The sequence below is a fragment of the Macrosteles quadrilineatus genome, unplaced genomic scaffold (assembly GCF_028750875.1).
Source record: "Macrosteles quadrilineatus isolate MER2022 unplaced genomic scaffold, UCM_ALF_1.0 Scaffold_3__2_contigs__length_128488019, whole genome shotgun sequence".
NCBI lineage: Eukaryota > Metazoa > Arthropoda > Insecta > Hemiptera > Cicadellidae > Macrosteles > Macrosteles quadrilineatus.
The window spans coordinates 7945079-7959066 of NW_026542596.1; the positions used below are offsets into that span (position 1 = coordinate 7945079).

A 13988-nucleotide genomic window follows, 5' to 3' on the forward strand; every position below is an offset into this window, starting at 1 on the left:
AGGAAGATATGACTGTATCAAGAGCTCAGTTGGAGGAGTTATAGCAATTGATCAAGGAGAAGGGTCTAGTGGTGGTAGAGGTTGAAGAGGATTATGACGAAGGAGAGGTCAGAACACCGAGGACCAAACCTCCGAAGAAAGCTCTGGTTGCAGCAGAAGTAGCGGAAGTCCTAAAATATGGATCTGGATCTCTAGACATTCGGTTGAAAGGTGATGATTACAAGTTCAAAATTCAGAAGGCTGAAAAAGATGTCAACACTTTAACTTTTCAGGCTAACCTTGCAAGATTGGAGACTCAAGTAGTTAGGAGGTCTAAGTCTATTGCAGAAACTTAAAAAAAAATAGATGATGAGTGAATATTAAAAAATAGAAGATTACAAAGAACGCTGAAGGAAGCTCAGTCTTGTGTAGAGGAGATGGAGACTTCTCACTCCCACCTGCAGAGGACGCTAGACAAGCTAAAGAAATTCACAGTATCTCACTGTTAGATTAATTTTATGGGGGAAGAGTTAGTTCTACTATCTGTTCACAGACGATATTAATTTTTTTGTTTATCAGCTGGGTTATTTGTTTGTTTCTGTTTGTTTTTTGGTTGGCTTAAACTGAATTAAATGATGTACCATAGTATTAGTTTGATTTTATGTTAAAATAACTTGCAGACTCATAGAGTTAACATCCCAAAAGCCATCTTGTAACAAAACCATCGCCTACTATACAGGGTGTTTTTTTAAAAACTTGCATCTTTATTTATGTAAAAACCGCAATAGATAGAAATATGCAGTTTGCGGGAATCATCTATTGACATAGGGGGCCCAATCTTTTTTAATTCAACGGTACATTCACATTCCCCCCTTTCCCCCTTTCTCCCCCTGCCCTCAACTTATTTTTTTTAAATAGCAAGGTACCCCTTGTGACATATCAAATGAAAGAGCATGAAAAAAGAAAATGTTTGATGAAAAAAAATTTAAAATCGGTTCATAAATTTGTGAGATATCCCCCCTCCATCTCCCCGGAACTTAATTTTTTTTTTATAGCAAGGTACCCCTTGTGACATATCAAATGAAAGAGCATGAAAAAAGAAAACGTTTGGTGAAATTTATTTTTCATTTGATATGTCACAAGGGGCAACTTGCTATTAAAAAAAAATTAAGTTTTGAGGAGGGGAAAAGGGGGGATTATCTCACAAATTCATTAGCCGATTTTCAATTTTTTTTTTCACCAAACATTTTCTTTTGTCATGCTCTTTTATTTGATATGTCACAAGGGGTACCTTACTATTAAATACAAATTAAGTTCTGGGGAGGGAGGGGGGGAATATCTTACAAATTTATGAACCGATTTTGAATTTCTTTTCATCAAACATTTTCTTTTTTCATGCTCTTTCATTTGATATGTCACAAGTTGCACCTTGCTATTTAAAAAAATTAAGTTGGGGGCAGGGGGGAAAGGGGGGGAATGTGAATGTAACGTTGAATTCAAAAAAATTGGGCCCCCTATGTCAATAGATGATTCCCGCAAACTGCATATTTCTATCTATTGCGGTTTTTACATTAATAAAGATGCAAGTTTTTAAAAAAACACCCTGTATATAAAAGCATAACTCAACTAAAGGCGGATACTCACAAAGAAGTTGATCTCTCTAATGTGATAGAGTTTATGGAAGCTCTGGAGACCATAAAAGCGGACGGTGATCAAGTAACGTGAGAAATAGAGGTAACCAAGGTGTGCAACCGTGACGGGCTCACAGCTGCGCTTTGCACAGTGTAGGTGGCGAGTTCTGGAAACAAAATGAAACTATTGGACCCAACATTGACATAACCATACTTCCACTTACAAACTATTGACAATTATAACTAAAAAACAGCTGAAAGCTATAATTAACCTGGGTGCAAAGTTTAGAAGTACAGTGCTAAGATTGGGCTTTAGGTTGACAGTGTGGTAGTGTGGTAGGTCTGATCTGAGGGTTTGTATCCGACCCCAGTCAGGACAGGTGTGCAGCTCTTGATGTGTTCATCTGTCCGTGTCAGAGCTTTATGGGAGAAGCCCACCTGAAATGAACGGATAGGGCCGGAGGAAATTGATGGATGGGTAAATATTTTTTTTATTTTAACATCAAATAAAGCGTTTTGTTACTTTATTTGAGTAGGCCTAAATCAGATTGTTTCCCTTTTTTTTGGGGGGGGGGGGGGTTTAGGGTATTCATCAATACCTTGCTACTTTGGCCTATTGACCTATTGTAGCACCCCTTAACTCAGTCTGACAATTAATAGCCTATTCAGTCTGGCTTTTGGCATAGCCTAGGTGCTGTGAGACGCAAAATTTCCTCAACTTTGTAGGTTCCAATAGCGGCCTTCCCAGAGATTCCAACCTTTTTTGGGCCAACACCAGACAGTCCAGCCATAAGTAGTGTTCAGAGGTTTCCACCTCGTTTTCGCAGAACCTGCATTGGTCTGTCTGTGACCTCTCTATGGTTCTGGGTGTTTCTTAATAGGTCCATGCCCAGTTAGCATCCCTACTAGTAATCTGATTTAACCCTTTTTAGGCCCAATAAGCTTTTCCAGTCTTTCATTAAGGGGTCTATTAGTGTTTTTGTAATAGGTTGAAAGAATGGTTATGTAACATAAATGATACTTCGTTACTTAGGAATGTTTTAGAATAAAATCTATTGTTTTCATCTTGTTAAATTGTAGTATGTTTTTTTATATATTTAGTGTTCATCTATACTATTATAAAAAAGAGGTGGTTGCTGTATGTGTGTATGTGTGTATGGGAAAAGTAAACTCGAAAAATACTGGTCGGATTGGGCTGAAATTTGGCATGATGATAGCTCACATTCCCGATTAACATATAGGCATATTCTTATTTCAAAAATCCTTTCGGGCTCCGCCCCAGTGGCTCTGGAGTTTCCCATGTTAACCTTATGAGAAATGGAATTATTGAATCTTAACAGCTGTTTCAATTAAACAAGTTGGTTCTGTTCTATGATGTTCAATAGCATTAAAGTTACAAGGATTACCAACAGGGTGCAGCACTATTATTTCTTTTACATTTATGACAACAGCTAATTTGCAACCAAAAGGTGAGTGAGCGTAGCGAACGAACTTCAACCTGGAGGCGAGTTAGCGTAGCGAACGAGCTAACCTGAAGGCAAGTGAGCGCAGCGAACGAGCTCTAACCTAAAGGTGAGTGAGCGTAGCGAACGAGCTCCAACCTAAAGGTGAGTGAGCGTAGCGAACGAGCTCCAACCTAAAGGTAAGTGAGCGTAGCGAACAAACTTCAACCAGGACGTGATTGAGCCATGCGAACGAGATAATCTTGAAAATTAAGAAGTTAAACGGGGCAAAGCCCGCGGGTTACAGCTAGTTACTTATATTTTCAGGCAGTCAAATATTATATTTTAAGTTTTTGAAGTAGGCCTAAGTTAATTATGTAACGCTACAGGTAGCAGCAGGAGTGACAATTTTATAACGGCCTGATAAGACTGAACTCTTCATTTCATGTATCATAGATAAGATAAGTTTTTGTGTACACTGACCACAAATACTGGACAAAGTGGTCAGTTAATTTCCGAATTGATTTATGTTTTTATAATTGTTTGCTTTTGAGGAAATAAATTCATTATTCATTATTCATTTTCGAAGTCCTTAGTCCTGGGTTGGTCCTCCAAGCCTCTGCCTTCTGGACCTTAACCCAGTCACGGACTTTGGCTACTCCCGAACTAATCTGTGTACCACAGTAGGGTTTTGGCCCTGTAAGCTGTTCTTCTGCACCCATCCTGGCCAATGCATCAGTTTTATCATTCCCCTCATGCCCCGAGTGTCCAGGGACCCAAGCTATTTGGACTTGATTCCGCTTAGCTAAACTTTTGAGGTTGTTTTAACACCCCTTTACTGTTTGTGAATTTGTCACACAAGATAACAAGACACAAGACAGCGCCTTATTGTAGCTTGGCTGTCTGAGAGGATTATTATTTTCCCCTTTCTCAGATTCTTGCCCAGGATGGTATTCGCACAGCACTCAATCGCCAGGACCTCCAATTGAAAAACTGTCGCTGTGCTTCCCAGGGCTAGGGAGCCATATTGGTTTTGTTACCATAAACCACCAACCCCGAACTCTCATCCATCCGACTTCCATCTGTGTAAAAAACCAAGCATGCTCTGTCCATCAAAAGGTTGCTCTGTTGCCTGTCATTCCTTTCCCCTATGGCCACTGGGTAAGGAATCTCAAAGTCGTACTACTTAGTTATAAAGTTCTGGCATTGTTAGTTTCATGTCCATACTCCCGAAGTCCCTTAGTATGGACAGGTGTCCAGTCCCTCTCTGAAGCTTTATCTCGCCTCTGCTACCCATTTTGAGGGCAGCAGTGGCTGAACGTTTCTAGCCTTCCAGCCCTAGTGGAAGCATGTCGACTATTGCTTCAAGTGCAACTGTAGGACAGGATTTCATAGTCACACAGATCCCCATACAGCCACTGTCTGCTCTGCCTTTGGCCACCACACTAGGGCTGCGTATGTAACCATTGGCTTGACTATGGTCTCATAACTCATATTTTAGATTGGGGCTAAGTCCACATTTCTTTACAATGGTTCTTCTACAGGCTCCGAATGCTCCTATGCCTGTTGCGAGGACATTGTCAAGGTGCCTGTTCCAGGTAAGTTTCTGGTCAAGGAAGACACCAAGGTATTTTGTTTCCTTCACTGACTTCACTCTTTTCCTCCAAATTTCTCCTTCTCGTGAAGAAGATTAGCTCCATTTTGTCCGGGTTGATCCTGAGGCCCTCTTTTGAGCACCAATTAAGATTATAACTTTATTATTAAGTTATATTAATATACTTATGAGATCTAATTACTGTACTAACCTCTCTATCATTCCCAATGAACCTAATGCTCTGGCTTATTAATTAAATGGATTTGTCACATAGGTTAAATAAAGCACTTGTCAGACATAACTTTTGGCCGTGTTCCATAAACTGAGAAGATTGATTTGAATTTCTTACTTGATAAATAAATGGTATCAGCAATCTGACACATACTTTCTCCCGTTAGCTAGTCAACAACCTTTGTCATGGGTAAGCAGTGGGAGCATATTTTATAGGAAAAATCACAAAAGTTGCATTTACTTTTAAACCCTAATTTTTACAGCTATGAGGGGTTGCACTATTTTTTTGTTCAGAATGATAAGGACCATAACATACAAATTTTAATCAATACTGAGTTTTTCTTTCGGAAAATTCGATTTTATGTTTTTTATAGGAAAATAACAATAGTTGCAATAACTTTTGAACTGTAATTTTTACAGGAGTGCGATTAGTACCATTCTATTCAGAATTTAAAGGGCTATAACATACTAAATTTTTATCAAAATCGTTTAGGCCGTTTTTGAGAAAATTTGATTATTCCGTTATTTTATGAGTTTTTATGGGAAAATCACCGTAAAAAAAATTGCAACAAAATTAAATGAAACGCCTGGAGATACCATGGATTAGTACCTACATACCAAATTTCACCGAAATCGAATCACTGGCGTGGTCTGTAGCTCTGTACACATCCACACATACAGACATACACACACACGGACAGACATTACTTCGAAAACCACTTTTTTGGTACAGGGGGACTCAAAACGGATATATCCACTCAAAACCCAAATAAATACATTCTCCATATACTATGTATAGGGGGTAGGGGAGTAAAATCACGAAATGAGATTGGTCTGCTCATGGCTTTCACTGCTCTAAAAGCAATCCTAGTTTAGTTATGAATGATTTTCCCCCTCTTACCTGTTATGGATCCTGTCAGCCCTAAGAACAGCAATCCTCTTCTCAGAAGAAATACCTTCAATTGTGATAGATACTTGGAATGGTTTTTCATATACTTCATCTGCAACAGTAAATCTTTTACTAATAATAAGGAATATAGAAAGAAGAATCAAAGCTAAATTAAATTGAACTACATTAGATTAGGAAGTAAACTCTTAAATTAATAACAGTAGTTTTGGCTGATACAAATATAGTACAGTAAAAATATGTTTTGACCCAAAAAAAATTAGCACAACCGGGGAATTTGGTACAGATGTTGGGTGTACCTTCCTTTTGAACATACTAAAAGTCCCCTAAAATTGAAGCTGTGCTACGGCCGCCATATTGGAAAATGGCGGCATATTTCAGTATTTTTCGCTATAGTGACTTTATTATTAGAGATACAGGGAAAATATAAATATACAAAATGTAGGTCATCTAAAAATACACATTTTTTGTATTTACCATCTTTCTCTAAACCCAACGGTTTTTCAGTTATTTGTTATTAAGTATATTTAGTTTTTTCTATTTATCAAAAATAGGTGAAACACATGGAAATTGACCGTTACTATCAAGGATTATGATAATGTATTATATTTAGTTAAATAGTATGATACTATAAAATCTCAAAATTTAAGCTTATTTTATGAGTAAAACCAACGCCACAGCAAACCTGCAGACTCAGCAAATTTCCATTTGATTGGATGTTTTATTAAAAAATGTATATAAATAAAATTAGGTTCAACAGGTACCTAGGTTTGCTGCTACAGGTAGGTTATTATATTGTCTTTTTTTTAAGTAAAATATCAATACCTTACAATAAAATAACTAATTTTCCAAGTTTGATCAAAATATATCTATAAACAAGCAAACTGCAACAGTTAACTAATTCATAAGAATAGCATGGGAGTTTTAAATTTACAATAAACAAATTTGAATATACAAATTTTGGTTGTGTTTACTAAAAAGGTGGCGATTATTCGTCACGATTAGAATATTAACCAAATGGGTTTTCAAAAGGAGATGGAGCCTGTTATTTATGTAATATTAATTCGTACCAACCACCAAAAATATTGTATGCAGTAAGGTAATCTACCATATTTTGTAAAGTACGCAATAGTCATATTAATATTTTATCTTCATTTTTTACCCATTTAATAGTTAACATTTTAGTATTTTGATGGCACCACCACACTAACTAACTATACTTGACATCCCATTGTAAATTTGGAAGGGTGTTTTTCGTGTCTAGTTCATGTTGGTGACTAATTAAGTATGGTATAGTATAGTTTGTTTTATTTATCAAAAATCGGTGAAACCCATCGCAATCGACGGTTACTTTCAAGGTTTACGACAATTATTCATCCCACTTAGTTGATATCAGAGTGATAGTGGTAAGCCATCAAAATATTAAAATGTTAATTTATTAATTGGGTAAAAATGAGTATAAAATATTAATATGACTATTGCGTAGTTTACAAAATATGGATTTCCTCACTGTATACAATATTTCCGATGCTTGGTACGAGTTAATATTACAGTACTTAAATTACTTGCTTCATCTCCTTTTGAAAACCCCTTCGGTTAGTATTCGAATCGTGACGAATAATCGCCATCTTTTTAGTAAACACAACAAAAATTTGTATATTAAAATTTGTAAATTGTAAATCTTAAGCTAACATGCTATTATTATTAATTAGTTAACTGTTGCAGTTTGTTTGTTTATAGATTTATTATGATCAAACTTGGAAAATTAATTATTTTATACTAAGTTATTGATATTTTACTAAAAAAAACACACTATAATAACCTACCTATAGCAAACCTAGGTACCTGTTGAATCTAATTTTATTTAAATACAATTAATAAAACATCCAATCAAACAGAAATTTGCTGAGTCTGAAGGTTTACTGTGGCAGAGTTGTTTTACTTATAAAATAAGCTTAAATTTTAATATTTTATAGTATCACACTATTTAACTAAATGGGATAAATTATCATAATTTTTTAAAGTAACGGTCAATTTCCACGTGTTTCACCTATTTTTGATAAACAGAAAAAACTAAATATACTTAATAACAAATAACTCAAAAACCGTTGGGTTTAGAGAAAGATGGTAAATACAAAAAATGTGTATTTTTAGATGACCTACATTTTGTATATTTATATTTTCCCTGTATCTCTAATAATAAAGTCACTATAGCGAAAAATACTGAAATATGCCGCCATTTTCCAATATGGCGGCCGTAGCACAGCTTCAATTTTAGGGGACTTTTAGTATGTTCAAAAGGAAGGTACACCCAACATCTGTACCAAATTCCCCGGTTGTGCTAATTTTTTTTAGGTTTATGGAATTTTTCTCTTATTTTTACTGCACTAATAGGAGTTGGTTACAAAACTTTAATATTTTGTTACTGATGACCTAATTTAATTTAATTTAGCTTGGTCCTTCACTTACTGTTTTGTTTCTTTTAGTCACATACGGGTGCATATCTGTGGATGTTTAAAAAACTTAAATTTTAAGTTTAAGCATTGACTTTTGGATACAGAAGTAGACTCCCATCTATATGGACCAGCTGTCACAATATATTTATTTAACCCTTTCACTTTCAGTGCTAGGCCAATAATTCATATTTCGTAAGAGTTTTTACGCCACACTACACTATTTTGACGAACTTCCCACGCAAGGATTTAGTCCATAAAACAGCTGTTTGCTGCCAGCTTAATCAAATGGGGTTTCATTGCGTACTACTATACTGTAATGAGTTTTACCGGACACCAATCAGCTGATTATACTGTATTTGTGTGGCAATGAGTGGTTATAAACAAAAACATAACCTCTCTTAGAGGTTATGACTAGTGATTTTTACTCCTTTAGTTGGTGGTAATATATAATGATTTGTACAGATTTAGTAGTATGGCGTAAACTATCGTACGTAACTCGTCCAAAATGTGTGTACCGGACTCGTATGGTAATCCCGTACTCGACTTCTTCTCGCTCGGGAACGACCACACTCGTCCGGTAAACACTTATTTTCAGGACTAGTAACGTAATATACTATTTTCCAGCAAAGTGTCAGTAACACAATTTATGATCACTGCTGTGGTTCAACTGAAAAATATAATCTAAATAGTCCGTGACTAAGTAGTGCTGCTACCTAGTACCACATTGAACAACAAGCTGTCGGGCTCTGTTCGCAATCCTTGGCGTCGGCTTAAATACCGGTTTTTGACTCCTCAGTCTCCAAAGTACAGATAGCCGAGAAGGCTAGGGAGTGTGTCACTTGGCCAGTGGCATTCGTTTGCTCGGGTTCGATTCCCCTCCTGTGTGACAAATAATTGGTGACCTGTGTGTTTGTAGCGATATAATACAAGCTCTGGGGCATAGTTAGGTGTTCATAAACCTTGGTTTAGACATACACCTCGAATCATCGGATTGGGCAAATCTTTTAGCTAAGTGGTTGTTAGTGTATCCTATGAACATGCAGGTCACCAATGGCCGTTTTTCTACTTTTTGTAAAAATAACCTTACTCTCTATATTCCTTAGAGATTTTAGTAAACAACGATATATCCTTGCATAGCACTCAAACTCAAAGGGTGAAAAAGAACAAGCTGAATGAGCTCAAAGAGTTTGCTACACTCTAAATAGTTTATTTCGTACCTAGGGTTAAAAATGAGGTTTTGCCGACTCGAGATCATTTTTTAAGTTTGAGACGAAGTCGGCCCGTGGTACGAAAGATACTTTTCGGACGGCTACAGAGGCGCTGGTAAAATCCCCGTATAATTAAAGTACATTATAAAAAAAAAGCATAAAACTGTTAGTAAATTGCCTGGCATTGTAGCTGAGTGAAAATTTAAAAACGTACGTTTTCAGGAAACACACTTTGCAAATTTTTTTCCCCTTTTTTCAAAACTTTTATTATTTTTTTGATTTCATTAACATTTGAAGTTTCATAAAATGTCCATGGTAACGCAATATCTTTGGTAGTTTTTTTTTTAAAAGAGCATCTTTAGTGGAAAAACACAAAATCCTGTCACGACCATAACAGACGTTTAAATGAATATTAAAAATAGTTAATATTATTTTTATATCTATGTTTTGCTATAAACTAATTTACTTTTATGACCATTATACATTAAAAAGGTCACTGAGCTTTTAGTATATTTGGTCTTTCTAGAAAAAAATAAAAAACTCAAAAAAATTGAAAAAAACCAATAATATCTTTTTAAGTTTGTATAACTCTGAAAAAACTTACCTGAGACCCGAAAAATCGTAATGTTTGTATAGAGGCGTGCTTCTTTTGTGTATAAAACATTGAAATATGACGATATTTTAATTTTTGAAGTTTTTATGACAGAAATCATAAACGTGATGGTCAGGGACAAGCGGTACGGTCGTGAATTTTATAAAAAAATCTAAATCTTTCGAAACAATCCTTTAATTATACTGTTAGTTATAGTAAAAATATGAGTTTCAATTGAACTAAACTGTTCAAATTACAATTATATTAAAGTTATTGTCACGACCAAACACACTATAATCCATAAGGCTGGATAGGTCGTGAAAAAACCCGCGATGGTCGTGAAACTTTGGTCGTGAAATTACGTGTTATTTGGCTCTGTTCTGGCGGTAGCTCTGCACCTCATGTTCGAGGATACAAAGTGGACTTCTAGGTTAATCTAGCAATTGAAATATCTTATAAACAAAAATTAACACCATGTCTACTTCATCGAATGACTATGTACGGTCATGGACACACCAAAATTACAAAAAACACAACCTTTCCTGTATTAATCTTGTAATTCCTCCTTTCAACTCGAAACGACCGGCACTACAATCCTGACGTACACCCCGAACTAGTCTCTAAAACCAACTGACTTCATCAACGCCAGGCTTGCCACTGTCGTGCTCCAAAGTTGAAAAATTTTCCCAAATGGTCGTGACACCAAATCGAGGGACAGACTTATTATGTCATGGTAGTCAGTTTGCAATGACAATAAAATTATAATATGCTCCTTTTTTGTAAGTTTAATAACCATTGATGACATAAAAATATGGCTTTATATATTTCGGCATGAATAATTAGTCTAAAAACAGCGTGAAAGCTGGAAAATGTACCCTAGGGACACGTCATGGTCGTGAATTTCGAGACTTTAAAAATACGAAAAAAATACCTAGAACCTATTTAAAACCAAATAAATGTGTGTAACATGTTGCCCTCATCCTAAAAAATATTAAAACACATAATAATAAACTACAAATCCAGTAGCTACGAAGTAAAAGGCCAGGGACATGAAAACGTACGTTTTTAAATTTTCACTCAGCTACATCTTTCAGTTGCTATAATTTCAATCTTTGGTTAGTTTAGCAAATCATACTCAAAATTACTTATTGTGTTATTTTGTCCTTATTTGGTATTTGTATTATTTGTATTATTTGGTATTTGGTATTATTTGTCCTACATATTTACTTTTCAATAATGTTTTTAATTATTATTTACTTAGTTTTAAGGAATAGTCACACAGTAAATTTTAACACATGTTTTTCTTGGATAATAGCTATTTAACTTACCTTACAAGTGTAGTAAGAGCGTTTTTACATCACGCAGGTGAATGTTGTGCAGCGAGCGGAAGCGAGTTGCATAATTTACCTAAGTGATGTAAACACGCTATTGCGTATCGTGTAACGTACAAGATTTTACCTGACCCGACAACATACAGGAGGTTACGAACAATATTTTTCATTATCCATTTCACATCCTCTAACAGTAACGTTCATTTACAAACCAAAGCTAGGTTAGGAAAATTCTTCAAAACATAACAATAAAATTCAAGCGCACAGCTGATTTCTAGCGTTGAACGTCGTTGGCTCCATAGAGGTAAATTTTTTAAGTTAAGCACTCAATGTTATTTAAATGGGTTTCATTACCTCACCGAGTGAGTTTTTTCAACTTTACATCACTCGAGAAGTAAAGAAGTTGTATACATCACGCTTGGAATAGGGAGGTTTAACATGGCGGGTTAGGTAAATTAAATTATTGTATATCCACAATGCAATGGTTAGTATAGGCTACATAAGCAGATTTAGAACTCTTTTTCCACACACGGGCTTAAGCCTATGCGGAGAAATACATTTCATTATTAATATGTATCTGTTTATTGTCTGGTTCAATTTCTGGAGAAAAACTATTTGACTTTAAGTTTGACTTGGTTAAAAGGTTTGTGTATTCAACATAAATCAATCATTAAAATTGACTCGCTCTGTCGGTGCATCAATTCAACTGTGTCCGTTTTATGTTAACAACTTTAACATGGGGATGAAATGTCTGGTTCTGAGAAAAATCAGAGGTTTAAATAATAATTTACTTTCCTTTTCAACACTAGGGTTGTTTTTTTGTAGGGGTCCCGGGTTTAATACATGTATTGTTTTGTTTTGTTTTCCTTTAGTTATATTTATACCTTTTTATATATATTTTTTAGAAAATTAACTACATTAAATCCATCCTATACATAATTTTCATTATCAGCAACAAACTGGACAAGAATATATTCTAAATCATCTTACAACTAAACTAATAAAAAAAAACTATACTCTGAATAAACCAAAACACTACATAATCAAATAAAGACAACATTATAGAGTGTTGCTACCATCATTGTTGCTGGTCTGTACAACAGTGATGACCCATAACTGTTGTCTGTAAACTGACAGTAATGGACTCTGGATGGGGAATGGTCCTTGGTCCATGAGCTCATAACTGATGTTGTGGGCCTCCAGAGCTGAACTGCCTTTCACATGTGTCGTCTTAGTTATTGGAGGTCCTGCAATGCAAAGAATAATAATCATAGATCTGACTACACAAAAAGTATGAACTATCGGAAGAGTTTAGTGACTCTGTTTTCGTCAAAATATATCATTAATAAGTGAGTTAATAAAGTCTGCACAATTATAACCTATAAAAATACTTAATCAAAACTTCATATATTGGCGTATGTAGGCCCTAATACAACTGATATTGTTTTAAGAATGCACTGGTTGTTAATTTTTATTTTCAAATTTATTGAATGTATGCAGTTGTAGGATATGTACTAATTTAAATAATCATACTGTATTATATTATAGACAATTAATCTTTATCTACACATTCATTAAGAATAGCAGTAGCGTCAATTTATAATTTTTTTTATGTGTGGTTGAGGTGTTGTTTAGTCAAAGATCTGTTGATGGTATTCTTTTAACCCTCCAAGTGTCTCTAGTTTTGGTCTTAATGCTCGCCCATTTATTGCGCAATCGCAGGGGTTTATAAAAATGTACCTTAGAAACCTAAAAACAATGTAAAGTATACTGTTTTATATATCATTTTGTTTGGAAAATTATGGGCTTCAATGTAACATATAAAACATTACAAAAAAATGTTCAACAATTTTTGTGGGGTTAACATTTCGCAAAAATACGCACCCGTCCCCATCTTAAATAATTGATAATTGATAATTGTATTAGAGGAGGCTATGGTAGCTTTGATGGTGATTAGGAACAGGTGTTTTATCCACCCATTTATAAAGGCCGATTGATCCAGGATACATGGGTCCAATTTCAAATGCAACAACTAAAAATGCACCACTTTCACTACAATCTGAATTATAACTAACAAGGTCTGGTATGTTTTTCTTTTTTAAAGATAACAAATATGAACAAAAACTAGCCAGGTATAAGCTTTGCTTGAACATTTTACCTGCTAGTCCGATGAAGACACTGAGTCCCAGACAACAGAAGAAAGCTAAGAAGACCATCACAAACTCTCCCTTCTGCATTGAGTAGAGCCTCATTTGCACAGACCTACAAAATTGTTTGTCTTAAGATAATTAACTAAGATCATAAGATTATCATTTGCTAATTTTTTGGGACAATAATATATTGTACACAGTGTTTCAAAAGAAGTTTTAAACAGGTTAGAAATCACATTTCTATTATATACCTGGTTTACACCATCATTAAATAGGTATTGGCCATATACAGGTAGGCAGGCTCTTTTACCTGTACTGTAATTTTATACTGATTATTAATACAGAATTCATTTTACAAATAAATATGCTTGCTTACTCCAATTCAAACCCTCCATTTATTTATTTATTTATTGAGTTACATGTCAGTACATCATAATAACAGGACATATTGTCAATGGTTAAATAAA

At 35.0% G+C, this 13988-nt stretch overlaps 1 protein-coding gene across 2 annotated transcripts in view; it reads right to left on the reverse strand.

The window, feature by feature from the left end:
- The window catches only part of LOC128990921 (transmembrane protein 181-like), a 40999-nt gene that overhangs the window by 18098 nt on the left and 8913 nt on the right, over window positions 1-13988 (reverse strand). For both annotated transcript variants that reach the window (XM_054413581.1, XM_054413582.1), the window contains 4 exons: window positions 13530-13633; window positions 12448-12618; window positions 5779-5878; window positions 1624-1777 (listed from right to left, as the gene is read on the reverse strand). In XM_054413581.1, coding sequence (XP_054269556.1) covers window positions 1624-1777; window positions 5779-5878; window positions 12448-12618; window positions 13530-13633 — 529 coding nt within the window. The remainder of the gene's footprint in view (window positions 1-1623; window positions 1778-5778; window positions 5879-12447; window positions 12619-13529; window positions 13634-13988) is intronic.